Source organism: Nicotiana tomentosiformis, chromosome 5 (assembly GCF_000390325.3).
Source record: "Nicotiana tomentosiformis chromosome 5, ASM39032v3, whole genome shotgun sequence".
NCBI classification, from domain to species: Eukaryota; Viridiplantae; Streptophyta; class Magnoliopsida; order Solanales; family Solanaceae; genus Nicotiana; species Nicotiana tomentosiformis.
In genome coordinates this window covers 63,125,820-63,153,442 of record NC_090816.1, presented here as the reverse complement: position 1 = coordinate 63,153,442, position 27,623 = coordinate 63,125,820, and the positions used below count along the sequence as shown (strand labels likewise).

The 27,623-nt window shown below is 40.4% G+C and overlaps 2 protein-coding genes across 2 annotated transcripts; both read right to left on the bottom strand.

The window, feature by feature from the left end:
- Positions 1-2,597: 2,597 nt before the first annotated feature.
- On the bottom strand, positions 2,598-7,071 carry LOC138892464 (uncharacterized). Its single transcript, XM_070176183.1, has 4 exons — positions 7,026-7,071; positions 6,205-6,357; positions 2,906-3,040; positions 2,598-2,680 (listed from the first exon to the last, which is right to left on the bottom strand). The coding sequence occupies exons 1-4, from the start codon at positions 7,069-7,071 to the stop codon at positions 2,598-2,600; spliced, it is 417 nt and encodes a 138-aa protein (XP_070032284.1).
- A 9-nt stretch (positions 7,072-7,080) lies between these two features.
- On the bottom strand, positions 7,081-8,013 carry LOC138892463 (uncharacterized). The gene is made up of 3 exons (XM_070176182.1): positions 7,832-8,013; positions 7,522-7,618; positions 7,081-7,401 (listed from the first exon to the last, which is right to left on the bottom strand). Exons 1-3 carry the CDS (start codon positions 8,011-8,013, stop codon positions 7,081-7,083), a joined length of 600 nt encoding a protein of 199 aa, XP_070032283.1.
- Between the last annotated feature and the right edge of the window lie 19,610 nt (positions 8,014-27,623).

Sequence of the window (27,623 nt, the reverse complement as noted above, 5' to 3'; positions counted from 1 at the left end):
TTTCCCCATACCCCATGTATATATAATATACACGTATCTAACGCCATCTTGTCATGGGTCAATTTACATGTATAAATGAATGCAATGCATAAGAAGTAAGTCAATAAGATATCTCGGAATGTCATAAGATCAATATGCCTTCGGTTAATATCACGAAATAAAATTTACCAACTTACGTATTTTTTGAGACCCATGAATAGACGATATAATAATAGGACACATGGGGAATCAAGAAAATAGTCAACCCTAGTACTTCTAAGAATAGAGTCATTTGCAAAAGTAGCGTGATTGCTCGTTTCGTTGTATCATATAGATCGTGCAAAAATGAAAGAAGGGTTAGCCTTAACATACCTTATAGAAATCTGTCCAAAAACAATGCTAAACTCATATCACTGCACCTTAATCCATAACAACGATAGTGAAGCTATTGGCAAGCTACAAATGACTCTCTCATTTATATAACGAAAGTAACTTAATCGATAACAAAACGGGCAATATTTCCCCTGATTTTACTGCTTCCTCAAGCCTACTATAGGCGAGACAACAACACAATATAATCAGTAACTCAAAAACAACCTAACTACAATCTGAGACCTTTAATACAACAAAAAACCCAAATATACCATAACACACCCAATCAACAAGTTATCAATTAGCCTGAAATTGCAACGACGAGCGACCAGGCCACTACCCTACGAAATGTGGTATTTCTCCAAATACTTTATCCTTCCAAACTCCATAAATTAGCAGCACAACATGCCAACATGAGTAGACTATAAAATAGTCCACTACAAGTGGAATAAATCGAACTCACGGCTTCCGATCGCCGTCACGTGAGTTCTATCTATTAGGAAACAAATTTATCAACCTTCCTTGATATTTAAAAGGCCTAAATACAGCAATTAGGTGTTTTCTTAACTAGAGAGGCGGTATAATGATACTTACGTAATAGGGATCGTTCTAATATTATCGCTTCTTGATTTCATATCCGGGATGTTGATCTTTTTTGAAACCCTTGTAGAGAGCTTAAGGATAGGTTTATGGGGTTCTCTGTTCGTGTTCTATGGAAAAATGAAGAGAAATACGACTTGAGACCTATATATATCAAACATTTGAAAAGTCAAAGAGGTGCTAGCTTGGCAGCCTAGCATTGGCCCAACTTCAGATGCTCGTATATTTTTATTCAGACGTTTTATGAATGAACGATTAAAAATTTTGGAAACTACATTCCAAGACCTTCAATTTGGTATATAATATGTCCCAAAAATACCTCATATAACGCACGAAATGTATTGCTCAAAAAGCTTCATAATAAGGCAAATCCTTAGTCGATTTTTCCGCAACTTAAATCCAATTTTCCCCAAACTTTATATTTTATATCCAAACATCATATACAGTCATATTATGAATTTATACTCATTTAAATCATGATTAACAAGTCTCATATTCATTATACGTCATCTTGGGATGCACAAGGTGTAACAATCTTCCCCCCCTAGAAACATTCGTCCTCGAATGTTAAACTTCGAGAGATCTATAGAAATTTTTACAGAGTCTCCTCTGTAACAGTATTACTAACAACCTGTCATACAGAAAACCCAACAATTAAATGCCACATGGGACCACAATCATGAATAACACCAATGGACACACACGACCAATGGCAGTAACTAACATAAGAATACAGTACTATATACGCACCTAAAGGTTGTGATGTCTCAGTCTGATCCTCCTCCGGAAGCAGAAACAAGTGAAGATACCTAGACTTCATGTCTTCTTCAGCTTCCCAAGTCATCTCTTCCACATTCTTGTTTCTCCGAAGTACTTTAACTAAAACTACGTCCTTCGTTCTCAATATCTGAATTTGTCTATCTAGTATAACGCCTTTCATCGGTGATACCTTTAGGAATACCCAATTGTCTACCTGAAACTCCAAGTCATATCGTGGATTATATGCATAGGATATCTGACGACTCTGAGCTGCTAATAGCCTTTCCCGTCTAAGCTTAATCATCTCAACTGCCTGTTGTACCATCTCTGGTCCTACTAACTTAGTTTCCCCAACATCGAACCATCCGATAGGTGACCTACACTTCCGTCCGTAAAGAGCTTCGTATGGAGCCATCTAAATGCTGGAATGATAACTATTATTATATGCGAACTCAACAAGCCCGTAGCATATCCTCAAGTGTCTAAATTGTACGCTCAGCCTGACCGTCTATCTGGGGATGAACTGTTGTACTAAGATTTACCTAAGACCCCAATCCTTTTTGGAAGGACCTTTAGAAATTATCTATAAACTGAGTACCTCTACCTGAGATAATAGATATAGGGACACCATGAAGTCGTACTATCTCCTTAATGTAGGGCCTTGCATAATCCTCTGCTGAATACATTGTCCTAACAGGCAGAAAATGGGCTGATTTTTTAAGTCTATCAACAATCACCCATATAGAATCGAACTTACACTGGGTACGAGGTAAGCCTATGATGAAATCCATATTAATTACTTCCCATTTCCAAGTTGGAATATTTATAGCTTGCAATAATCCACCGGATTTCTAATGCTCAATCTTAACATGCTGACAATTAGGGCACTATGCAACAAACTTTGCTATATCCTTCTTCATTTCGTCCCGCCAGTATATTTCCCTAATATCATGATACATCTTTGTCACTCCTGGATGAACAGAATATCAAGAATAGTGAGTTTCTCCCATAACCTGCTGGTGCAGCCCTGCCACATTAGGAGCACATCCATCTCATGTACTCACAAATGGTGTCTTCTCCTTTTGAGGGTTGTATCACTATAGTGAGCAAGCAGAAGGATCCTCATACTGGAATTCCTTCACTTAAGTTACTAAATAGGATATTGTCGTGTCATGAATAGTAACTCTAGTATCACCTGAGTCTAGTAATTGAACTCCAAGATTAGCTAGTTGATGAATCTCACGGGCTATCTCACTCTTCTCTGGCTGTAAATATGATAGGTTACCCATAGATCTATGGCTGAGGGCGTCGGCTACTACATTCGCCTTCCCTGGATAGTATAAAATATCAGCATCATAGTCTTTTAGTAGCTCCAACCATCACCTCTGACGTACATTCAATTCCTTTTTCTTGGAGATATATTGAAGGCTATTATGATCCGTATAGATATCAACATGTATGCCATATAAATAGTTCCTCCACATCTTTAGTGCATGAATCACCGCGGCTAACTCTAAATCGTGGGTCAGGTAATTCTTCTCGTGCTTTCTTAGTTGTCTAGAAGCATAAGCTACAACCTTACCATGTTGCATCAGTACACAACCCAATTGTAAGGCCCCATAAATGTTTACCAAAAAACTGACATTTTGTGGTGCCGAGGTAAGCTAATGTATTTCAGTTCATCGAGGAGTTGAAGGAAAAAGTTTGCAGAACATGGCAGTTATGCAGTCCACTACGCGACCGCAACACTAGTTTGCGGATAACTGATCGGCCGCGGATTGAAGCAGAAAGATTTGCCAATTTTGAGGAACATTATGCGGCTGTAGAACCGGTATGCAGGACGCAGATCCTATCACAGATCCTGCATGGGGAATTTCAGAAGGATGTTCTACGGTCCATTATGCGACCGCAGATCTACATCGGGGATTTATTTTTCCAATTTTATAACCCGACCCCCATTTCATTTATCTAGCCTGAGGGTTCATTTTTAGGGGATTACCTGACATTTTAGAGAGAGTAGAGAGCTATTCTAGAGAGAGAAAAGGAAGGGACTAAGGATTTCACTACTTTACTTTGATCAGACCTTGGAATTCCATCAAAAGGAACTTGTTAGGTCTTCAAAAAGGTTAGAATTTCTTGCCCCAATTCTTCAATTTTGGGTTTGGGTTGATTATGGGTGATGAGGGTAGATTTATCACATGCATGAACTAATAGAGACTGTGGGGAAGTTGTTGAACCATCTTGAGTGGTTTTGTTCATGAATTAGTTGAGGGAAGGTAGAGTCATTAGTTTAGCGACTACAGAATTTGTCTGCGGGCCGTATACCTGTCGCAAAGTGAAGCAGAAATGCCCGGTTCTGGAATGCCATTATGCGGTCCATATTGCGGACCATATTGCAGACCGTAGAAGCGTTATGCGATCTCATATGCGACCACAGATCTGCATCGGGACTTCATTTTTCCAATTTTATAACCCGACCCCCATTTCATTTATCTAGCCTGAGGATTCATTTTTGGGGGATTACCTGACATTTTATAGAGAGGAGAGAGCTATTCTAGATAGAGAAAAGGAAGGGACTAAGGATTTCACTACTCTACTTTGATCAAACCTTAGAATTCCATCAAAAGGAATTTTCTAGTGCTTCAAAAAGGTTAGAATTTCTTCCTCCAATTCTTCAATTTCAGGTTTGGGTTGATTATGGGTGATGAGGGTAGATTTATCACATGCATGAACTAATATAGACTGTGGGGAAGTTGTTGAACCATCTTGGGTGGTTTTGTTCTTGAATTAGTTGAGGGAAGGTTGGGTCATCAGTGTAGCAGCTCTTGCCATATGAATTCCTCTAATCATGCTTGTAATTCTCACCTCTCTTATAGATTAATATCGTTAGAAGTTTTGGGATGTTATTGTTACACCAAGGAAAGCTATTTCGAGGTATGAAGGCTAAACGCTTCTTCTAGTATCGGAATTATCGAATCCTTGCAAAACTCCATCATGTGTAGTCGAACTTGAAACACTCTTGAGGTGGGATGTTCAGGCTAGTAAATTATTTCCCAGATTGCATAACGTGTCCGAGCCCTCATGTGTTAAAGATTTCTATTGTGACTTAGTTATGTTATACCCCTTTTGGGAAGAAAACCTTGTATGAAGTCGATGTGATCAAACACTTATTTCTTATATGATGAATCTTATGAACTCATATTTATGTTAAGGCCAAAGGTTCTAAAGGGATTGATTCGAAAGGAAATCTTTTGTGCAAACTGTTATCGTTTTGAGATACCAATTGTGGTTACATCTCCACCCGCATATATTGAGGTGAGGCAGCAGGGCCGCTTTGTGTAGAGTTGTGGAATTGTGGTTACACCTCCACTCGCATATATTGAGGTGAGGCAGCATGGATGCTTTGTGTAGAGTTGTGGTATTGTGATTACACCTCCACCCGCATGTATTGGGGTGAGGTGGCAGGGCCGCTTTATGTAAAGGTGGTTGTAGAGGATCCCCGACTTGAAATTTATAAATGTTATTCGAAGTTCTTAATAAATTTGTTTTGACTTTAACGACTATCTAAGCCCTATTATTGTTACCATGATTCATCATATTCATGTTGTATTTCCAAGTCCTTGAATAGTTGTTTTGGTTTTCATACTAGTACTATTCGACATGTACTAACGTCCCTTTGGCCGGGGGCGCTGCATCTTTAATGGATGCAGGTGGTTCCATGGCGGGAGGCATTGACCAGTGATAGCGCTACACTCTCTTCCCGATTGACTTGGTGAGCCCCACTTCATTTCGGGGCCGTGCATCTTTTGTTCCGTGTGTATTATGTTTTAAGGTATAGCCGGAGCCTTGTTGCCGGCAATATCATTGTACTATTTTGTATCTCTTAGAGGCTCCGTAGACATAGTGTGGATTGTGTACTGGTGTTGGGAAAGTCAAGCTAGTAATGTTGTATATGTATCACATGTTCCACTTCAAACTATGAAAGTGTTTGTATTTTGAGACTTAAAAATGGAGTAACTAATAGTAATGGAGTTGGGGTTGTTTATGAAATCATCTTAGTGTTTAATTAAAAGAATATATCTCCTCTTTATTCAAGGATGAGTTGGGTAGAAGGAAATATTACAGGCTTGCTCGGCCAGTTCATCTCGGTTGAGCATCGGTCACACTCCCTGAGGCCGGGGCGTGACACCAATCAAACACCCAAAGCGTCAATAGATAACATAACCATCGTTTCCCACTGGGAGTGTAAGAACCAGTGCTGAAGTTAATTTGTCCTTCAATGCCTGGAAACTCTGCTCACAAGCATCAGTCTACTGAAACTTAGTTGCCTTCTAATTCAACTTTGTCAATGGTGGTGAAAGAGAAGAAAAACCCTCTACAAATCTCCTGTAATAACCTGTCAAACCCAGGAAGGTACGAACCGCTGTCAGTGTCGTGGGTCTAGGCCAAGTCTTCACTAACTCAATCCTCTGTGCATCAACCCAGAGACCTCACCTGAAATAATATGTCCAAGGAAAGCTACAGAATTCAACAAGAATTCACATTTAGAGAATTTTGCGTACAACTTCCTTTCTTGTAGAACTCTAAGCACAATATGAAAATGAACTACATGCTCAACCTCTAAACGGGAGTAAACCAAAATAGCATCTATAAATACAATCACAAACAGATCTAGAAAGTCCATGAATACTGTTGGGGCATTGGTCAAACCGAATGACATAACACAAAACTCAAAGTGCTGTATTTGGTCCTGAATGCTGTCTTTGGAATATCTTTCTTTTTAACCATTACCTGATGGTACCCACACCTCAAGTCTATCTTCGAGAAACACATGGCAACCTGCAACTAATCAAATAAATCATCAATCATCGGGAGAGGATACTTATTATTGATCATCGCCTTATTCAACTACCTGTAATCAATCCATCCACAAGGACCATCTTTCTTTCTCACAAATAACACATGTGCTCCCCACAATGATGTACTAGGTCTGATAAAGCCTTTTTAAAGCAAATCCCCCAGTTGTTCTTTCAACTCTCTCAGCTCTGCATGTGCCATTCTATAATGAGGAATAGATATCGGCTGGGTATCTGGTAATATATTAATAGCAAACTCAATCTCCCGCTCTGGCGGAAGGCCTGGGAGCTCATAAGGAAAAACATCGGGAAACTCATTAACCACCGGGATAGACTGAAGGGTCGGTGACTCTGCTTTCATATCATGTACCCAAACTAAGTGATAAATATAGCCCTTTCTTATCATCTTCCTTGCCTTGAGATAGGAAATAAATCTACCTCTCGGCGATGCAGTATTACCTTTCCCTTCTAGAACTGGCTCCCCTGGAAAGTGGAAGCGAACCATCTTTGATCTTTAATCAATGTTAGCGTAATAAGAAGCCAACCAATCCATACCCATTATAACACCAAAGTCTACCATATCTAACTCAGTCAGGTCTGCTACTATAGAACAATAATAATCTACTGCTATACAATTTCTATATACCCGTCTAGCTATCACTGGATCCCCAAAAGCTGTAGACACCTCGAAAGGTTCAATCAACTTAGGTTTTATCCCAAACTTACTAGCAACCAACAGATTGACGTACGATAAGGTGGAACCTGGATCAATCAATGCATATATATCACATGAGGAGACTGATAATATACCTGTAACAACATCAGGTGACAACTCCTGATCCCATCGAACCACTAATGCATAAATGCTGTTCTGAGGACCGCTCGAGCTAGATGCTCCACTTCAACCTCTACCACGATCGACTGGTTCCTGTGAATCTTGCCTAGGGGGGCGTACTGATGATGATGAACTAGCTACAGATCCCGTTGGTTGAACTATACCTGCACCACCTCTCATTGAACAATCTCTCATAACGTGGCCTAGATAACCACAACTATAACAAACACACAACCCCACAAGGAATTGCCCGACATGCTGCTTACTATATTGAGCATATCATGGCAAGGGCAGCCTCATCTGACTTGACTCACCCCTATACTCAGAACTAGAGATCCTAGAACTCTAACTGGGCCTTGAATATATTGAGCGATCAAACCTCCTACCGGCAAACTAAGGGGGCGCACTAGGCGATGGCTGGGATGGATACCTCGGGTTCTGTTGTCTCTGATCACCTCGAAACTCATTAGAAAAACCTGAAGATATCGCTCTCTTACTTTGTCCCCTATCATGCTCACGATCAGTGCTTTGCTTCTGCTTACGCTCCTTTACACCCTGAGAGTATGACTGAATACAAGAAATTTCAATTCCTGACTGAAGTGAGACCGACATACAGTCATTAAGCAGGTGCGGCTCCAACCCCATCACGCACCGGTAAACCCGATCATCCATCTTAGCTATAATAGTGGGAGCATACCTAGCCAAAGAATCAAATAGAAGGATTTACACTCGAACACTCATATTACCCTGCTGTAGGGTCAAGAACCTATCAACTCTGGCCTGTCTAAGCTCTTGTGGCAAATAATGGAAAAGAAAAGCCTCTGTAAACTCCTGCCATACTACTAGAAGCGCATCCTTACCTCTGGATAACTCCCAAGACTTGTACCAATTAACTGCAACATCCCAAAGTCTACAGGAAGCTAGCTCAACTGACTCAGATGCAGTAGCCTTATTACCCTCAAAGTCCTCTGCATCTTATCGATAAATACCTGAGGGTCCTCACTTTAATCTGCTCCAGTGAATACTGGAGGGTCCAAATTAATGAAATCTCGAACCCTCGTAGTGATGGCCCTATCTGCATGACCAATACCTACCTCCTGGAGCCGCCGAGCCTTTGTGGCCACTAATTGAGTCAATAGCCAAATAACATTTCTCATCTCCTGACCCGGTGCATCTGGCTGAGGAACTATGGGTACTGGGGTAGGCTCTAGAGCTGGTGCCCCTCAGATCTCCTCTTGAGGGGGCAGGGTATGTGAAGTCTGAGATAGAGTCTCACTCTAAGACTCTCCCCCAGCCGTGGTAAGCCGTGGTGCTCGACTCATAGTATAATCAGCCACGGACTTGCTCTTCTGGGTAGTTGTAGCCTTCTTAAGCATCCTTGAAAACATAACATATCGTTAGGAAAATGAAACCTTATATTGCACGATCTAAGATAAGAAGGGAGAATAACATCCTATATGTCTTGCAGCCTCTTGTTTATAAGTGTGGTACACAACATCCTCATAAACAAGACTCTACTAGACACAATCTGTAGACAGCCCTAGGATGGAACTGCTCTGATTCCACTTTTTTCATAACCCAAACGAATGGGCCGTGACGAGTGTCCGAGTCCTACCTGTCAAACACCCCTAAGCATAAGTGTAAGATATAAACATGAAATAGGGATAGGTCATGCATAACATTAGTCAATAAACTGCTGAATCATGTGAATAACATACGTGAAGAAACATGCCCAAAAGACATATATACATATAAATATATATTTGTAATACGGTAGGGCGAGCCGACAAGGCTGATATGGACAACTATATATAAAACTAGAAACCGACAAGGCCACACACTATCCAACTAATAGTATGACCCTTGAACAGACGATATAATAATATATCATATAGGGAATCAAGAACATAGCCAACCCTAGTACTTCTAAGAATAGAGTCATTTGCGAAAGTTCTGTGTTTGCTGGTTTCGTTGTATCATATGGATCATGACAAAATGAAAGAATGGTTAACCTTAACATACCTTATAGAAATCTATCCAATAACAATGCTAAACTCGGCTCACTGCACCTTAATCTACAACAACGACAATGAAGCTATTGTCAAGCTACGAATGAATCTCTCATTATATAACGAAAGTAACTTAATCTATAACAAAACAAGTAGCATTTCCCCTGTTTTTGTAGCTTCCTCAAGCCTACTATAGGCGAGACAAAAACACAATACAATCAGCAACTCAAAAACAACCTAACTACAATTCGGGACCTTTAATACAACAAGAACCCCAAATATACCATAACACACCCAATCAACAAGTTGTCAATTATCCTGAAATTGCAACAACGAGCGACCAGCTCACTACCCTACCAAATGTGGAATTTCTCCATACCCTTTATCCTTCCAAAATCCATATATCAGCAGCACAAGAGGGCAACACAAGTGTACTGCAAAACGGTCCACTACAAGTGGAATAAATATCTCTCACGGCTTCCGATTACCGTCCCGTGAGATCTAACTATTAGGAAATGAATTCATCAACCTTCCTTGATATTTAAAAAGCTTAAATACATCAAGTAGGTATTTTCTTAACCATTAATTACCTTACAAAACTCAAACTACAAATAAAAGGAGAGGCGGTATAATGATACTTACGTCGTAAGGATCGTTCTAATGTTGTCGCTTCTTGATTTCGTACCCGGGATATTTATCTTTTTTGAAAACCTTGTAGAGAGCTTAAGGATATGTTTATGGTGGATATACGTTCGTGTTCTATGGAAAAATGAAGAGAAAGACGACTTAAGACCTATATATATCAACTTTTGAAAAGTCAGAGAGGTGCTAGCTTGGCACCCTAGCATTGGACCTTATTCAGACGCTCATATCTTTTTATCCGGATATTGTATGAATGAACGGTTAAGAGGGTTGGAAACTAAATTCCACGAACTTAAATTTGGTATATAATATGTCCCAAAAAGACGTCATATAGCACATGAAATGTATTGCTCAAAAAGCTTCATTACAAGGCAAATCATTAGTCGGTTTTTCCGCAACTTAAATCTGATTTTTCCCAACCTGTATATTTTATATCCAAACATCATATACAGTCATATTATGAATTTATACTCATTTAAATCATAATTAAAAAGTCCCATATTCATTATACGTCACCTTGGGATGCACATGGTGTAACATCTAACTTTGTGAAGGGGAAACTACCCCGTAGGTATTAAAATTGTTATGTGCTACTAGTTATGGGTGCTATGTACACACGAGGTGACGAGAGTCCATACGTAGCTGAAAGCATGTTTATGTCCGTGTAGACTTAGGACTTTACCATGTAATATTTGAATTATTTAAACTCATTTTGCTAATTTAATTAAGTGAATTTATAATTGAAATTGATTTGGGAATATATTAGGCCGAGCTTTATAGCTTTGAGTTGTCTGGCGACATATTTGATAAACGATAAAAGCCATGTTTACTTTATGCTCTTGTACCTGTGTTGTATGTGCATGACTCGTAGTTTGATATGTTTTTTCCTTTCTAGTGTATCGGGACGAACGCCTTGGCAGTATATTGAGATGCATCTCTGGTTCACGCCGATCGACCCTCGGCAGTGTACATACCACTCTGGATCGGGCCGTACGACCTCTGCATAATCATGCATGATACCGCTAAGATTCCGAATGTTCATGATATTCCCCTTTGATTGAGACCTGGCATTTATATGGTATTCCTTATCCGTTTGAGATTGCACTTGATATTTTTGATCTGTTGAGATAACATAGGAGATTTGAGAGATTTGGACAACTAGTAAGTGTCGATGTCGATCCCTCGTCACTACTTTTCTGGGGTTAGGCTAGATACTTATAGGGTACACATTTATTTACGTACTCATGCTACACTTCTGCACTAAATGTGCATGATCTGACATGTTCATTTGATGGTCATCCTGGCGCGTAGGCGCATCTACTGAGGAGACTTTATGGTGAGCTGCACTCTAGGCTACGTATCGTAGCCCACGGAGTCTCCATCATATTATTTACTTTATCCTGTATAATTTACATTCTAGACAAAAGTTGAATTATTATTATTGTACTCCTTAGTAAATGCTCATGCACTTGTGATACCGGATTTTGGGATATTCTAGAACTTGCTTGTGGTTTTTTTTAGCATTGACCCACTTTTATTATTTATTCTATTTAAACTGTAAGTATCCATGATTTTAATGCGTCAATTTCTTTACCTAATAAAAATTCACAATTTTGAAAATAATAAAATGATTAATTAAGTTGGTACTTCACCGTGGGCTTGCCTAACAACGACGATGGGCGCCATCACGACCTATAGTGGAAATTGGGTCGTGATAACTTGGTATTAGAGCATTAGGTTCACTTGGGTCTCACAAGTCATGAGCAAGTCTAGTAGAGTCTTGCGGATTGGTACAGAGATGTCTGCATTTATCTTCGAGAGGCTACAATGCTGTTAGGATCACTTCTTTTCTTCATTCCTTGTCGTGCGATTTGATTTTATTAGAGCTTATGCCTTCATTTGCTTCCTACTCATTCCCATACGATGTTGGGCGTATGTTATCAATTGTGCATCAAGGAGTTGTAGTGGTGTTGTAGATGTGGTGCATGATGTTTCTCCCTGCGTATTCAGGCAGACTATTATCGTCGCCTTGTGGAAGAGAATTGTGTCGTTTAGCTTAGTGTTAGTGTTGCCCACAAATTTGAGGTTATACACTGTGTACTATGATGTTCATGTGAAGTTATCACGTAGTGCTGGTGTAAGTGGTAGGGTGCTTATTTATGTGTCGCGACATTGAGTGACTCGAAACAAGGATTACTCAATTCATGGTTTAGAGGTTCGACATTTAATTCCAGAGGAGGAAAGGCAATCAGACTATAGATGATCAAGCCCTTATTGACGGAGTAGCATGGCTTGATATTTTCGGACATCGTGGAATTCTAATGTGTGATGTGGTGTCTTCGTCCTTGTTGGCACGCATTAAGGCTAATCAGTGTATGGTATCCTTTGATTTTTCCTTCAGGGCATGGTGTTGTGGAATGGTGCATAAGTAGCGATTGTCAGAAATGGCAGTGTATGGCAGCTTTAGAGACAAATCGGTGTTTCTAACATTGATGGCTCAAGAGAGATGATCTTTATGGAGGCTTAGAGTTGGTGGCAATTTATCTGTTCGGGTTCTACAAAGATAGATTGTGATCTGAGGCAGCATTTTGGCAGTGAAGGAGGAGGAAAGACATGGTGGGAGGTGTCTCGTGGTGGTTGAATTACTAGCAGGTCAAGTATGAACAATAAAGGTCGAGAACTATGGAAGTTTGTTCCGGGTTATGTGTCATGAATAGGGATATTGTGGAACTATGAAAGGTTATTGGCCTAGTATGGAATGATCGGGATCGGCTTGACGTCTACCGGTAGATCGAACGTGAATGTATGCTCTACAGCAGGTCGAATGTGTTCATTTAGCATAGCATCGCTTATGGAGGAGTCTTCAGGCATTGGATGTTATTCATGTCGTCACTTCTCATATATAATACTCTACTATGCCATGTGGGTTGTGAGGCAGCTTGATTTATCACGCAGGTGTTGTGATCCCGTGTAGCTTGTGGTGTTATATGAGCAAGATGTCTCTCGCGCTACAGTTCAATTATTGCACCTTAGTCGTGCTTGTGTTTTGTAGCGCATAGCACTATCCGTCTCCCCAGGGTTGTATTTATGTATTTGGCATGCTTGTGGTCGATATTCGAGAATTTTATGGGTATGAGCATTATGGATTGATGGGTATTTCCTTATTGATTGGCATGTGTGGATCGGGTGGCATGCCGCCATGGGCATCATGTTTGTATCGGGTTGCACCCCGCAACGATATCATGTTTGGATCGGGTTGCACGCCGCAATAGTGTCATGTGTGGATCAGATTTCATGCCGGATTAGTGAGATGTTGAGTACGGTTCATTATACTTATTTTGTGAGCCTTGTTTCTCATCACTGAGATAGGTTCATAGCATTTGTATGACCGTGTTATTCACTACGCGGGATCGATAGTTCTTTTCCAGAGTTCATTCTTCCTTATAGGTCGTATTCAAGTTGTAGCTTGTTGAGGCATTGGTGGCGGCATATGAGATTTTTGACGGTGATTGAGGTGGCTTATTGCCTGGGTGGCTTGTACTGGGTGAGAAGAGATTGCTGGAATTGGAATCAGTGCAATCGGACTTGCATAATGTATGTTAGATGGAAAATGTCACTAATTAGAGTAGAATGAGGCAGCGGTTCTTTCAAGCGGAGACACTCCCTGAGTGGTTGATGTGGCAACTGATTATGAGTTTCTACTCATCTCTTTCGTCATGGCAGTATTGCGAGAGTTTGAATGGGACTTATATGTGTTATGAGGTATATTATGGGCATCGAATTAGTGAATTTGCAGCTGCTACAGTTGGGGGATGTGTGATTACAGCATGGATGTCTGATCATGTTTTGGGTTTAGTGTATTGAGATTGATACAATGTTCGTATGTTAGAATCAGGCCTCGTAGTGAATTCCGAATGTTAGAATTTGGTCCTAATGCTTTTGGCCTAAGGTAAAAGGGAGAATATTCAGTACGACTCAAGCTAATATGTTCACGTGGGTTATGGTGGTACGAATAGGTGCATGAGGTGTTAAACAATAATTTTGGACAACTCTAGAGCAGTTCTTGGCACATTCGAGGACAAATGTATGTTTAAGTGGGGGAGAATGTAACGACCCGACCGGTCTTTTTGAATTCTAGCACGTCATTTGGTGGTTTAAGGCATTGAGTAGCTTCACCTTATGTATTATGACTTGTACGCATAGTCAGAATTGAATTTCGGAAAGTTCGGAGTTGATTTGGAAGGAAACTTTTCAATTGGGAAGATTTAAGTTGGAAGAGTTGACTAAGGTTTGACTTTTTTGTAAACGACCTCGGAATCGAGATTTGAAGGTTCCAATAGGTTCATATGATAATTTCAAACTTGGCTGTATGTTCGGGTTGAGGTGGTCCAGGAGCATTTCGGCACTTATTATGGAAAGTTGGCATTTTGAAGGATTTAGAGTTTTCTAGGTTTGGTTTGAAGGGGACTTTGGTGTTATTGATGTCCGTTTAGAATTCCGAGCCTTGGAATAGGCTCATATCGTGATTTATGACTCAAACGTAAAGTTTGGTGTCATTCCGGAATGGTTAAGTATGAATCAGATGCGTTCGTCGAAGTTGGAATGTTTAAAAGATAAAAGAAGGATTTTGATCGGCAATTCGTAGTTTGTATGTTGTTTTGTGTGATTTGAGGCTCGAGCAGGTTCGTGTCATGTCTTGGCACTGGTAGGTGTGGTTGGACGGGGTCCCGGGGGGAGGGGGCTCGAGTGTGTTTCGGGGTGGTTTCGTGCCAGGTTTGGATAAATTGTTGTAGTTGGTGTGCTAGTGTGCTTCGCGATCGCGAAGGTAGTCCCGCAATCACGAAGAAGGCTAGTAAAGGCCTACTATTTTTCTCTACGCGAACGCGAGGAGGCTCACACGAACGCAGAGAAGGACATGGCCCTACTTCACGAACGCATATGCTTCATTGTGAACGTAAAGAAGGCTAGGCGGGGGATGGCTGTGAGACAGAAAGCCTTCACAAACACGAGGTGTGGATCGTGAACGCGAAGGGCAGGGTCAGCTGGGCATAGTGAACGCGAAGGGTAAATGGGCAGCTGAGAAGAGATGGCCTTCGTGATCGCGGGGCTTTTTTCGCGATTGCGAAGAAGAGTTAGCCTGGGCAGATCTGATTTAATGTGGGAGTTGGCTCATTTTCTTTCATTTTCACTTTGTTAGTCGATTTTTGGAGCTCTTGAAGAAGGGATTTTCATCATCTATCATGAGGTAAGTTATTCCACTGGTTGTAAGTTAAATACATGAGTTATATAAGGATTCGAACATGGAAATTTGTAGAAATTGTGGGATTTTGGAAGAAAACCTAGAATTTGATATTTTGGATTTTAACCCATGAAATTTGACATGAAATTAGGAATAAATTATATATTTGAGTTCGTGGTGTTATGGGTAATGATTATCTTCAAGCATTTTTGGAATCCGGGCACGTGGGCCTGAGCGTTGACTTTGTTAACTTTTCGAGCGGAGTTGAGGATTGTTATAAATTGTTAAATTATAAGCATTGGAGTATATTTTGATTGATTTGCACGTTGTTTGGCTAGATTCGGATTGATAGGCATAAGTTTGAGGTGTAAGGGAGGCGTTGGAGCGGGTTATGGAACTTCGGGGCGAGGTAAGTCTGCTGTCTAATTTTGTGAGGGGAAACTACACCGTAGGTATTAAAATTATTATGTGCTACTAGTTGTGGGTGCTACATAGGCACGAGGTGATGAGAGTCCATACGTATCTGAAAGCATGTTTATGTCCGAGTAGACTTAGGACTTTATCATGTAATATTTGAATTATTTGAACTCATTTTGCTAGCTTAATTAAGTGAATTTATAATTGAAAATGATTTGGGAATATATTAGGCCAAGCTTTATCGCCTTGAGTTGTTTGGCGGCATATTTGATAAACGGTAAAAGTTATGTTTACTTTATGCTCATGTACCTGTGTTGTACGCGCGTGACTCGTAGTTCGATAGGTTTCTTCTTTTCTTGTGGATCGGGCCAAACACCTCAGTAGTATATTGAGATGCATCTCTGGTTCACGCCGATCGACCCTTGACAATGTACACACCACTCTGGATCGGGCCGTACGACCTCAACATAATCATGCGTGATACCGCTAAGATTTCGAATGTTCATGATATTCCCCTTTGATTGAGACATGGCATTTATATGGTATTCCTTATCCGTTTGAGATTGCACTTGATATTTCTGATCTGTTAAGATAGCATAGGAGATTTGAAAGATTTATTTCGTCAAAAGAAATGTTGGAGGATTATGCTAGTTACCGTTTTACCTCATTATTACAGTTGCGCTTCATACCTAATTATGCTTTATCATACTGATTTACTGGACTACTAGTAAGTGTCGATTTCGACCCCTCGTCACTACTTCTCCGAGTTTAGGCTAGATACTTATTGGGTACGCATTGATTTACGTACTCATGCTACACTTCTGCACTAAATGTGCAGGATCTGACAAGTTTATTTGGTGGTCATCTTGGCTAGTAGGCGCAACTGCTGAGGAGACTTTATAGTGAGCTGCATTCTAGGCTACGTATCGCAGCCCACCGAGTCTCCATCATATTATTTACTTTGTCCTGTCTAATTTACATTCCAGACAGAGGTTGAATTATTATTATTGTACTCCTTAGTAAATGCTCGTGCACTTATGATATCGGGTTTTTGGGATATTCTAGAACTTGCTTGTGGTTTTGCTTAGCATTGACCCACTTTTATTATTTATTCTATTTAAACTATAAGTATCCATGATTTTAATGCGTCAATTTCTTTACCTAATAATCACAATTTTGAAAATAATAAAATGATTAATTAAATTGGTACTTCACCATGGGCTTGCCTAACGACGATGTTGGGCGCCATCACGACCTATAGTGGGAATTGGGTCGTGACATACCTGGTAAACTCGACAAGAACCGCAAAACTGGAGAACATGGCAAGATATGGCGGAAGACTTCATGAATCCCTTTCGATTAAACACAAAGATCACTCCCGATAGGTTCGCACTGGTAAACCTGCAGAAAAAGCCATCCGACTAATTCCAAGAACATGCACGTCGGTGGAGGTGAGAAGCCTCCACGGCACAACCTCCATTGGACGACAGTGAATTAACCAGATATTTCATCAGGGCCCAGGAAGGGATATACTTTGAAACAATGATGGGAATGATGGGACAGAAATTCCCCGAAGTGGTCAAGATAGGAGACTTCTTAGAAGATGGTATAAAATATGGCAAAGTACAATCCATGGTTGCACTGGAAGCGGCCAGCAAGGCAATCCAATCAGGGTCAATCGGTAGCGGAAAGAAGCAAAAAGAAGAAGTCTTATCAGCCGTCTCTTATTATCAACCCATCCCACATCATGGAAACACTTCTTATTCCCCGAATAACGACCCCCTTACGCTCCAGTCTACAATACCCAGCCATATTACCACCCCAACCTCAATATAACCTTTCTCGAGCCCATAACAACCCAAACCCACACCGACCATATGCTGATGACCAAAACCGACCCACCTATGCACCACGCCCTCATCCCAATTTTGAAGAGAGGGGTCCCAAATATTATGCCCCGATTGCTGAGCCTCTAGCCCAATTGTTCGAAAGATTGAGGAGAGTAGGATTGATATATCCAATGGAAGGAAGGGTTCCTGAGTATCCCTCAAGGTATTTTGATGCAACCAAAAAGTGCATGTACCATTCAAACGTGCCTGGGCATGTTATTGAACATTGTTTTAAGATGAAAAACGAGATTGAAAAATTGATCAAAAGCAGAGCCATTCGGTGCACTCCGACTCTGCCTAATGTGAATCGCAATCCGCTGGAGAATCACTAAAATCAGGGGGTGAACATGATCACCTTGGACAACAAATATGATTTGAAAGGAATTATTGTCATAATAGGAAATGCAGACTCCGCAGGGATCCCACCATAAAGGACTTCATGATCACAGTACAAGTAAGACCCACGGTGACGGTTCAGACTTATCAGCGACAACTTGCCATTGCTACAGGGGATGAAGAGAGTCATGAATACAAAACAATCCCATTGATATACCAGCAAAAGGGGAAGGCCAAGATGACAGACTCTGCAGCAGCCCACAGTATGACTAGATCAGGGAGATGCTACGCTTCTGAAGATGCAAATCGAGGGAATTTAGGAAGAGATCAGTTTCAAAGAAGGAACATAACAGACCCTGAAGCCGCATAATTTCGAAAGAGAATATCGACCAAAGAATACTCTGTGGAGGAGCAGTTGAAGAAAACTCCTGCGCAAATATACATCATGGACTTTCCGATGAGCTCTGACGGTCATAAGGATGCCCTGATGAAAGAACTAAGTGGGGTAAGTGTGCCAAGCAACACCACTAGTGAGGTGTTGGCTGCAACAATTGGGAAAATGGTCAAAGAAAATATGATCACTTTCAGAAGAGACAAGCTTGCTGTCGAAGGTGTGAGTCATAACAAAGCTCTTCATATCACTGTCAAATGTGGGGACAAGGTTGTTTCCCGAGTACTAGTTAATGGAGGGTTAGGAGTCAACATATGTCCGCTCTCTACTCTGCGGGATTTAGGAATCCATCTTAGGGAAGTCAAGGAAAGCCACGTGAGGGTAAGGGAATCGGATGGTTTGCAGAATGATTTTATTGGATAAATTTATTTGGCTTTGCAGATCGGATAGGTTGAATTTCCCATATTGTTTCAATCGATGGGTATTTCTTATTCATACAACTTGCTGCTAGGAAGACCTTAGATACACATAGCACGGGCCATCCCATCCACCTTACACCAATGCATGAAATTTGAATGGGTATGTGAAGAGATCGAGGTACATGGCGAATTGGGCCAATCAACTTATTTGGAGCACACAGTCCCATTCATTTAAGGGCTAGACAGAGTTGCTTTCCATGTAGTAGAAATCATGCAGACCAACGAAATAGAAGAGACTGAACAAAAATTGGGAATGCAATCACGATCCAAGATGGCCATGAGGGAGATGATGAAATATGGATAAAGACCAGGAATCGGGCTAGGATCCAAGTCAGACGGAATTGCAGAGCCAATTAAACCAAATGGGCATAAAGGAACGGCTGGCATAGGATACCAGCCCCCGATGGGGAAAACTCATACCGGTAGATCCGGGAAAAAGACTTTTGTGCCAGAGCAAGTTTTGGGTACGGGCCAAAGTTCAGCACAATAAGATGATATCATCGATGGAATGGGAAGGCTGTTCGTGGCTATGATTGAAGAATGTTATGAAGGGACTAACATCAAGACACCGACCATCAGAAATGTCGAACCAGGAGAAGAGCTGCGGAATTGGACGGCCAGTCCATCTTTGGTTCGTCGGGAGTCCTGGTAGTGTGGAACTGGAAAAGTTGTCTTTTGAAAAGTGCATGGTCAATTGAGGCCTACATCGTGTCTGTACCTTTTTTTCATTTGCCTCTTTGACAGCTTAGACGTTCATCTTTTGATGAAATAAAAGAATCATTTTCTTAAAATATTGCAACTTTAGTTACCGCTTCATTTATACTTAGTTTTCCTTTTCAGTTATCAAAATGATAAAAACCCGCGTTCCGTCATTGTGACAAGTAACGAAACTGCCAAGCGAAATGGCCCAGATTATGAGGAATACGATGAGAGTATGATGCCAGACAATCTCCCACAAGAGATCGAACAGCTAGAGAGTCATAAAAAGCCTAATCTTGAAGAAACAGAAGTGGTCAATCTCAAAAGTAATGAAGACGTGAAAGAAACCAGAATTAGCATTCATCTAGAAGCCGAGTAGAGAGAAACCAGGTTAAACTCCTTCGACAATACATCGATGTGTTCGCATGGTCATATGATGACATGCCTAGATTAAGTACTAGCTCGCCAGACTGCCGGTCAAGCAAAAACCAAAAAAATTCAAGCCTAATTTGAGTCTGAGGATAAAGAAGGAAGTAACCAAGCTGATAAAGGCTAATGTGCTAAGGGTCACCAATTATCCTAGATGGTTGGCAAATATCGTCCCAATACCCAATAAATATGGGAAGATCATGATATGTGTGGATTACCGAGATCTCAACAAAGCTAGTCCAAAGGACTATTTCCCTTTACCAAATATCCACATCCTCTTTGACAACTACGCGAAGCATGAACTGCAGTCGTTCATGGATTATTTCGCTGGATAACAACAGATCTTGATGTACGAGGAAGATGCAGAAAAGACAACCTTCACCATACCTTGGGGGGTTACTGCTATAGAGTCATGTCGTTCGGTCTCAAGAAAACTGGTGCCACTTACATGAGGGCCATGACGACCCTTTTTCATGACATGATTCACAATGAGATCGAAGTATATGTGGATGACATCATCATCAAGTCCCGAAAGAGTTTAGTAGAATTAGACGATTTAAAGAAATTTTTCGAGCACCTATGGAAGTACAACATGAAATTGAACTCGGAAAAATGCGCCTTCGGAGTCCCTGCTGGAAAATTGTTAGGCTTCATCGTAAGAAGAAAAAGGATAGAACTGGACCCATCAAAAATCAAGGCCATTCAGAAGTTGCCACCGCCCAAAAGTAAGAAGGATGTGATGAGTTTCCTGGGTAGATTGAATTACATTAGTCATTTCATAGCCCAGTCCACGATAATATGTGAACCTATTTTCATGGATCTGAAAAAGAAAGGTGCTACAAAATGGACAGAAGAGTGTCGGAAAGCCTTCGACAGAATTAAAGAGTATTTGTCAAATCCACCAGTGCTGGTTCCCCCAAGCCTGGGAAGCAATTGTTACTATATCTATCAGTCTTGGATAACGCCTTTGGATGTGTGTTGGGACAACATGACAAAACAGGGAGAAAGGAGCAGGACATCGACTACATAAGTAAAACGTTCACAACGTGCGAGACAAAATACACTTTGACAGAACACAATTGTTGTGCTATGACTTGGATCGCCCAAACTAAGTCATTACATGTCGGCATACACTACACATTTTATATCTCAGCTCGACCCGCTCAAGTACATATTTTATAAGCCAATGCCTACTGTAAAGCTATCTAAATGGCAAGTTCTCCTCATCAAATTTGACATTGTGTACGTAACTCAAAAGGCTATCAAGGGGAAGCTTTGTCCGACCACCTCACAGAGAATCCAGAGAACGGGGATTACGAGCTGCTCGCTATATATTTTTCCCGACGAAGAGGTATTATTCGCCAGAGAAGATATTATAGAATCATACCCTAGATGTAGATTGTTTTTCGATAGAGCAGCAAACATTAAAGGAGTCAGAATTGGGGCAGTCCTAACTTCGGAATCCAGACAACACTATCCAGCATAGTCAAAGATAAGATTACCTTGTACCAATAATATGGCTAAATATGAAGCATGCATCCTTGGTAACAGAATGGCAATTGACATGAACGTCAAAGAACTTTTAGTCATAGGGGATTCCAATCTATTGATGCATCAAGTACAAGGGGAGTGGTCTACCAAAAATGCCAAAGTCCTTCTGTACTTGCACTGCATAAAAGCGTTATGCAAGAAGTTCACAAAGATTGAGTTCAAGCACGTCCCCAGAATTCAGAACAAGTTCGTCGGTGCCCTTACAACTCTATCATTCATGATTCAGCATCCAGAGAAGAACTATATCGACCCTATCAAGGTAAAGATCAAGGATCAACATGCCCAGTGCTTTCATGGTAAACTATGGTACCATAACGTCAGAAGATTCCTTGAAACCAGAGAATACTCAGAGAATGATACTAATGGTTAGATGCAAGCACTTAGGAGGTTGGCAAATCACCTTTTCCTTAACAGGGAAGTCCTGCACATGAGGATCCCAGACCTGGGTTTGTTGATATGTGTAGACATCGCCCAAGCGACAAGATTATTGGAAGAATTACATGCATGAACATGCAAACCCCACATGAACGGGTTCACATTAGCCAAAAATATCTTGAGAGTCGGATACTTTTGGATGACTATGGAAAGTGATATTATCAGCTACGTACAAAAGTGTCACAGGTGCCGGATTCACTGGGATTTCATCTGGGTTCTGTCGAATGAGTTGAATATGATAGGTTCACCTTGGCCGTTCGCTACTTGGGGCATGGACGTGATTGGACCTATAGAGCCCGCTGCATAAGGCACCGCTTCATCTTGGTATCCATCGACTACTTCACCAAATGGGTTGAGGCATCTACCTACAAGACAGTCACAAAGAAAGTAGTGGCAGATTCCATCCGAAACAACATCGTCTGCCGATTTGGGATGCCTGAGACAATCATCACTGGAAATGATGCTAACCTCAATAGCGACCTCATGAGGGAAATCTACGAGAAGTTCAGAATCATCCACCGCAACTCCACAACCTATAGACCACAAATGAATGGGGAAGTCGAGGCAGCCAACAAGAATATCAATAGAATTCTGCAAAAGATAGTGGACCATCACATGCAATGGCATGAGAAACTATCTTTCGCCTTACAGGGTTATCGGACCACCATGAGAACATCCACAAGGGCAACACCATACATGTTAGTATATGAAACCGAAGTTTTGATACCCACAGAGGTCGAGATACCATCTTTAAGAGTCATTCAAGAGGCAAAGTTGGAGGATGCATAGCGGATACGGGTCAGACAGGAACAAATTATGCTCATCGACGAGAAGAAGATGGATGCAGTATGCCATGGTCAACTATATCATAATAGGATGGCCAATGCATTCTTTTAAAGGGTCAAGCCCCACCAGTTCACACCAGGTCAATTGGTTCTGAAGAAAATCTTTCCCACCAGGAAGAAGCCAAAAGAAAATTCGCACTGAATTGGCAAGGTCTTTACATGGTGCACTGAGTGTTGTCTGGCGGAGTTCTAATCTTGGCAGAAATGGATGGAAGAATCAACACAAAGCCCATCAACTCAGACGCAATCAAGATATACTATGTTTGAAGATAAATAGAGTTAGGTTTTACTGTAACAGAACTATGTTCAACCTAACTTCCCACGGAGGGATACATAGGCAACCCATGTAGGGTTCGGTTTCTCTCCCTCCTTTCTCTTATAATAGAAAATCCAAATATCATTTTTGTATGTTGCTATGGAACTACGCCAGCTTGATTTCCTCGGGAAGGAATACGTAGGCAATCCTCATCGGATTCAGTGGTCTTTTGTAATTGAACTACGTTATAGCCTGATTCCATTTGGATACGTAGGCAGTCTGAGTCAGACTCTATCATCTTCATCATATTTTTATCATCATCCATGAACTACGTTCAGACCTGATTCCATTTTGGATATGTAGGCTACCTGAAAGGGTTCAGTCATAACACTCAGGAAAACCTTTTTGTAATTCATTAGTCGACATCAACGGGATAGAGTTTTCAAGAAGTGACACTCGATTTGGAGAACCTTTTGTAGCATGTCATAATCCAGAACGAGGGCACTTACTTTAAAACAAAATTTTCAAAATGTTTTCTAAAATACAGTAATTTGTTCCACCTACCGAATTTCATAATGTAGCCATATCAATGACCGGGGCAAAACCGGTACTATGGTCGACACAAATGAACTCCCCACTCCCACTAAGAATATTGTTTGAGTGCATGGTCAACATGAAGAAAGGAGATGCTAGGACCACACTGGGGCAAATGACAGATTCACCATCTTCCCATGATTATCACCCTTTCTCCTTTATTTAAATTTTTCTGGTACAACTGAAACTAATTCTTGAATCCTCTACAGGTATCTTGGAGTTAGACCACTGATACGGAAAAGGCACACTGTACATAGTAAACCACCTGCCAACCAATCGGAGCACCTTGTACAAAATAAACTGCTAGCTTCGCCAATTGAAGACTTGTATATGGCAAACCACCCGCTCAAACAATTGGAGCATCTTGTACAAAATGAGTTGTCGGCTTCACCAATTGAAGTCCTATATAGCAAATCGTCAGCTCAATCGATCAGAGCGCCCTGTACAAATCAAACGTCGACTTCATCAATCGAAGCATAGTTTATAGCAAACTGTTCATTCCACCAACAGAATAATCTGCACCGCCGCTCCGTCACAACGGAGGTCAGAATGGACACTCGCAAACCTCATCACTGACGTTCTGCCAATCGATGGCCGCAACATAGCTTCGCAGTCAAAAGTATCTCTTGGGCATGCTTTTATTTCCCTTTGCTATTGTCTTGAATGTTTTGATGTTTCGCTCATGCAGCTTCAGGCACAATTACGTTTTAAGTCAATTGCTCCCAAGCGGAGTTTTCCTTACATTTTAGTGCAAAGCTCTCCCAACAAGCGGAGAAGCATTCCACAAATCAAGCTCTCCCAAACATCGGAGACATTTTTTATTGCAAAGCTCTCCCAACAAACGGATGCACGCTCTACAACTCAAGATCTCCCAACAAGGGGAGACATTTTTCAATGCTCCGACACTTGTGGAACGGTACATAATTCGGCTAACAAATCGAGTCAAGTTCAAGTATCTCATCATCACGATCCCAAATAACGGCTCACCGGAAGCCAAGCATCATCATTCCTACATCATTTACATCACATCTTAATATATTCTGCATTGCAATATATGGGTATGCGTTTTTCATTTTTTGCAGGAATGAATATCTCAACGTGGAACTCCTTCTAAGCAGCAGACCAAACTACAATACTGTGAGGGACAACAAACTCATTAGTGAGCCAAGGATCCAAGTTCAAGCACAAAACGACCAGTGGAACTCCAAATTTTCAAATCCTTCAAATCAAGCCACAAAATTCAAGCTATCATGAGTGCCCAATCCTTTGTCTGGCCATATCGTCATAATATGATACTGGAAAATTCATGCAAGCATCGCTTCTTCAAAGTCCTCACTCCAGAACTACATGAGGCCTGATCGTCATTAAGCCCGAGATATGTAAGCAATTCAAAGCCAGAATTTGGCCCCATCCTCCCAAAATCTCCCCAAAATCCTCCCAAAATCCATCTTAACTCCCTATCCTGCAGCTCATAATCATCGTGACATTCCTGAAATGTATGCCTAAAGTCGGGACAAATTGGGTTTAGTTCAATTTCTTTGCCCGGAAACTCTTTCATCGTTTCCGGACAAAGAGGGGCAGCTGTTGATGCCTAATTTTGACACTCCTTTTTAAAATTAATTTACTTATATTTAATGATTTACAATAAATGTTTTGAAAGTATTTTCTATTGTACATATTTATATAAAATGATTAAGTATAAAATTTTAAATTAATCGCCCAGTATAAGTATTATGTAATTACATATGTACTTACTATTTTAATATTATTAAAATAATATTTTGTACACACCACATAGGCTTTATAATTAATTTAATGAATTATTTCTCAATTTTAGTTAAATAGGTCACTATGTTAATAATTCAAAATTAGTGTCATAGTTTAGAATACAAAGTTTTCTTTAAATAATTAATTACAATAATTAGTAGTATATTTGATAATTATAGTTTTACTACATTATATTGGAAATTAATTAAGCTTAATTAAATTAATTTTAAAGAGGTTAAAGACTAAATGGCTACAATTTCAACTGTACAATTAAACACAAAATGGTCATTTCTTAAATTAAAACTAGCCCAATACACAGGCCCAACCCCTCATCTAACCCAGTCCAAATGACCCCTGTATTCCACTTCGGCAATCCATGCCACCCCCTCTAAACAAATCAAAGCATGCCACATCACCTGTCTCTATCATTCACAAAACAATCCTGACTGTCGATCTTCACCATCAACGGACTAAGTTTAATCTTTCTCTTCTCATTATTTTAAACCAACTATTAGATTTTATCTTACCCGTTGGGTTACAAGAATCCAACGGTCTCCATGTTTTCTCCATTTAACCCTTTTAATAGTCGAATTATCAGGGCCGCTGATCAAATGATCCAACGACCCAGATCCCATCTCCCCATTTACCAACCCCAGTTCCCCTAACCGTAAAATCATTTCCCCATAGACTCGGTGGCCACCTTTCCCCTTCCTCTCTCATTTCTCTCAACACCATAGACCCATCAATCACAAAACCTTGCACTAATTAGTGCAAGGTCATGAATCACAACAAGAAATCATCCATTCTGTCTTCGTTACCCATGATTCTCGCTAAAATCATTGCCCATTTTGCCTTTCAAATTCAAATACCCTAAATCCCAAAAACCTATCCAGACGATGAAACATCAAATCGTCTGTGTTGCCGCTAGGGTCTTCCAAATCCATGTCATGCATGGCCGCATCTTCAGTGTCATCATCACGATTCTTTGTCCAGAGGTCAAACATGGTGACCTCTAGACATTAGGGCTTGACCAGTAGGTTGAGAACTTCAACGGTCAACCTTCTCTCTTCTCAAGTAAAAATTATCACAATTTTCCCTCTGTTCTTTCTGATTTCACCCGATTATGCTCACATCACTACCTCAACGTCATCTTCCACTACCGAGTTTGAATTGGTGGAACCCTAAGCCATTAACTGCACTATAAATAGAGCCTTGGTTGCTCTAACATTAACACAACCGAACAACCCATAATTACACCAAGCAATACCTACCAGACCTAATAATAGTCTAAAAATCTCATATGAATTAAGAGGCTAGGTTTCTAATTGATCTCTATTTCCTTTTGTTTCAGAGTTTCTTCACTACTCAGGAGCTTGAAATTTTGGTTTTCAGATGGCTAAGTTAGAAACCCTATTTGGTTTGCTGCCATATAAAAGGTCAGTACACTTCCACACTTTCTCTTTTGACTGCCTTTATTCGAATATCATGAACATGCCGGTGTCTTTTATTAGTTGTGTTCCTTCGAAATATTTGTCTTCAGTATATAGATGTTACTTCCAGTTCATAATGATGTGTTGTTAACATGCGGTCACTTGTTGTGCTTTTGAGTATCTTTAATTAGTATTGACTAAGTTATTATGTGACCTCGATGGCTTGTATTCTATATTAAACAACCTATGTGATTAAGCTACTTAATATTCCTTAAATTTTTCATGTTTGCGTAGGCTGCATGTTTATTTTTAATGATCCTGTTCTGATATTTACCCCTACTATATTGTGTTTGCATTTTGTTGTTGAAGTTGTGGTTTGATAATCCTAACTAGGATAAATATGAAGGCTTGTAGTTTAAACTAACATCACTTTAAACATATAGCAGGTTCAAGTGGATGTTCATATCTAAAAGAAAAGAGAAAATCATTAGATACATGCTCCATATTTTTAACATATTCAACCATGTATGATATATATAAACAGATGACTATAACAAGAATATATTAAGATATCAATACTCTAACACTTTGAGAAATTATACTAATGTGGTGGTTATACGCAGCAAATAATTTACATTAAAAACCTTTCGTTGTCATTAAACACTAAACACCTAAAGAACCAAAAGTGTCAATAAATTAAGGGCTAAGGAGGGAGTTCTACTCAAGGTTGATGCCCCCTTTGAATCCACAGACACTTCAAAGTTCCCAAGGGACTCAAGGCCTAGGGCAATGCTTGTGCCGGAGAGAGCAGCAC

What these genes read in the sequence shown, in the direction of transcription:
- LOC138892464 (XM_070176183.1), bottom strand. Translation starts at nt 7,071, where the DNA reads ATGGTTCGCTTCCACTTTCCAGGGGAGCCAGTTCTAGAAGGGAAAG. An exon ending in CCTTGGACATATTATTTCAG is followed by an intron (nt 3,041 to 6,204) that starts GTGAGGTCTCTG and finishes TATACTATCCAG; the next exon opens with GGAAGGCGAATGTAGTAGCC. An exon ending in AGTTCAATTACTAGACTCAG is followed by an intron (nt 2,681 to 2,905) that starts GTGATACTAGAG and finishes CTGTTCATCCAG; the next exon opens with GAGTGACAAAGATGTATCAT.
- LOC138892463 (XM_070176182.1), bottom strand. Translation starts at nt 8,013, where the DNA reads ATGTCGGTCTCACTTCAGTCAGGAATTGAAATTTCTTGTATTCAGTCA. An exon ending in CAGAGACAACAGAACCCGAG is followed by an intron (nt 7,619 to 7,831) that starts GTATCCATCCCA and finishes TGTTTGTTATAG; the next exon opens with TTGTGGTTATCTAGGCCACG. An exon ending in TAGCTAGTTCATCATCATCA is followed by an intron (nt 7,402 to 7,521) that starts GTACGCCCCCCT and finishes CGATGGGATCAG; the next exon opens with GAGTTGTCACCTGATGTTGT.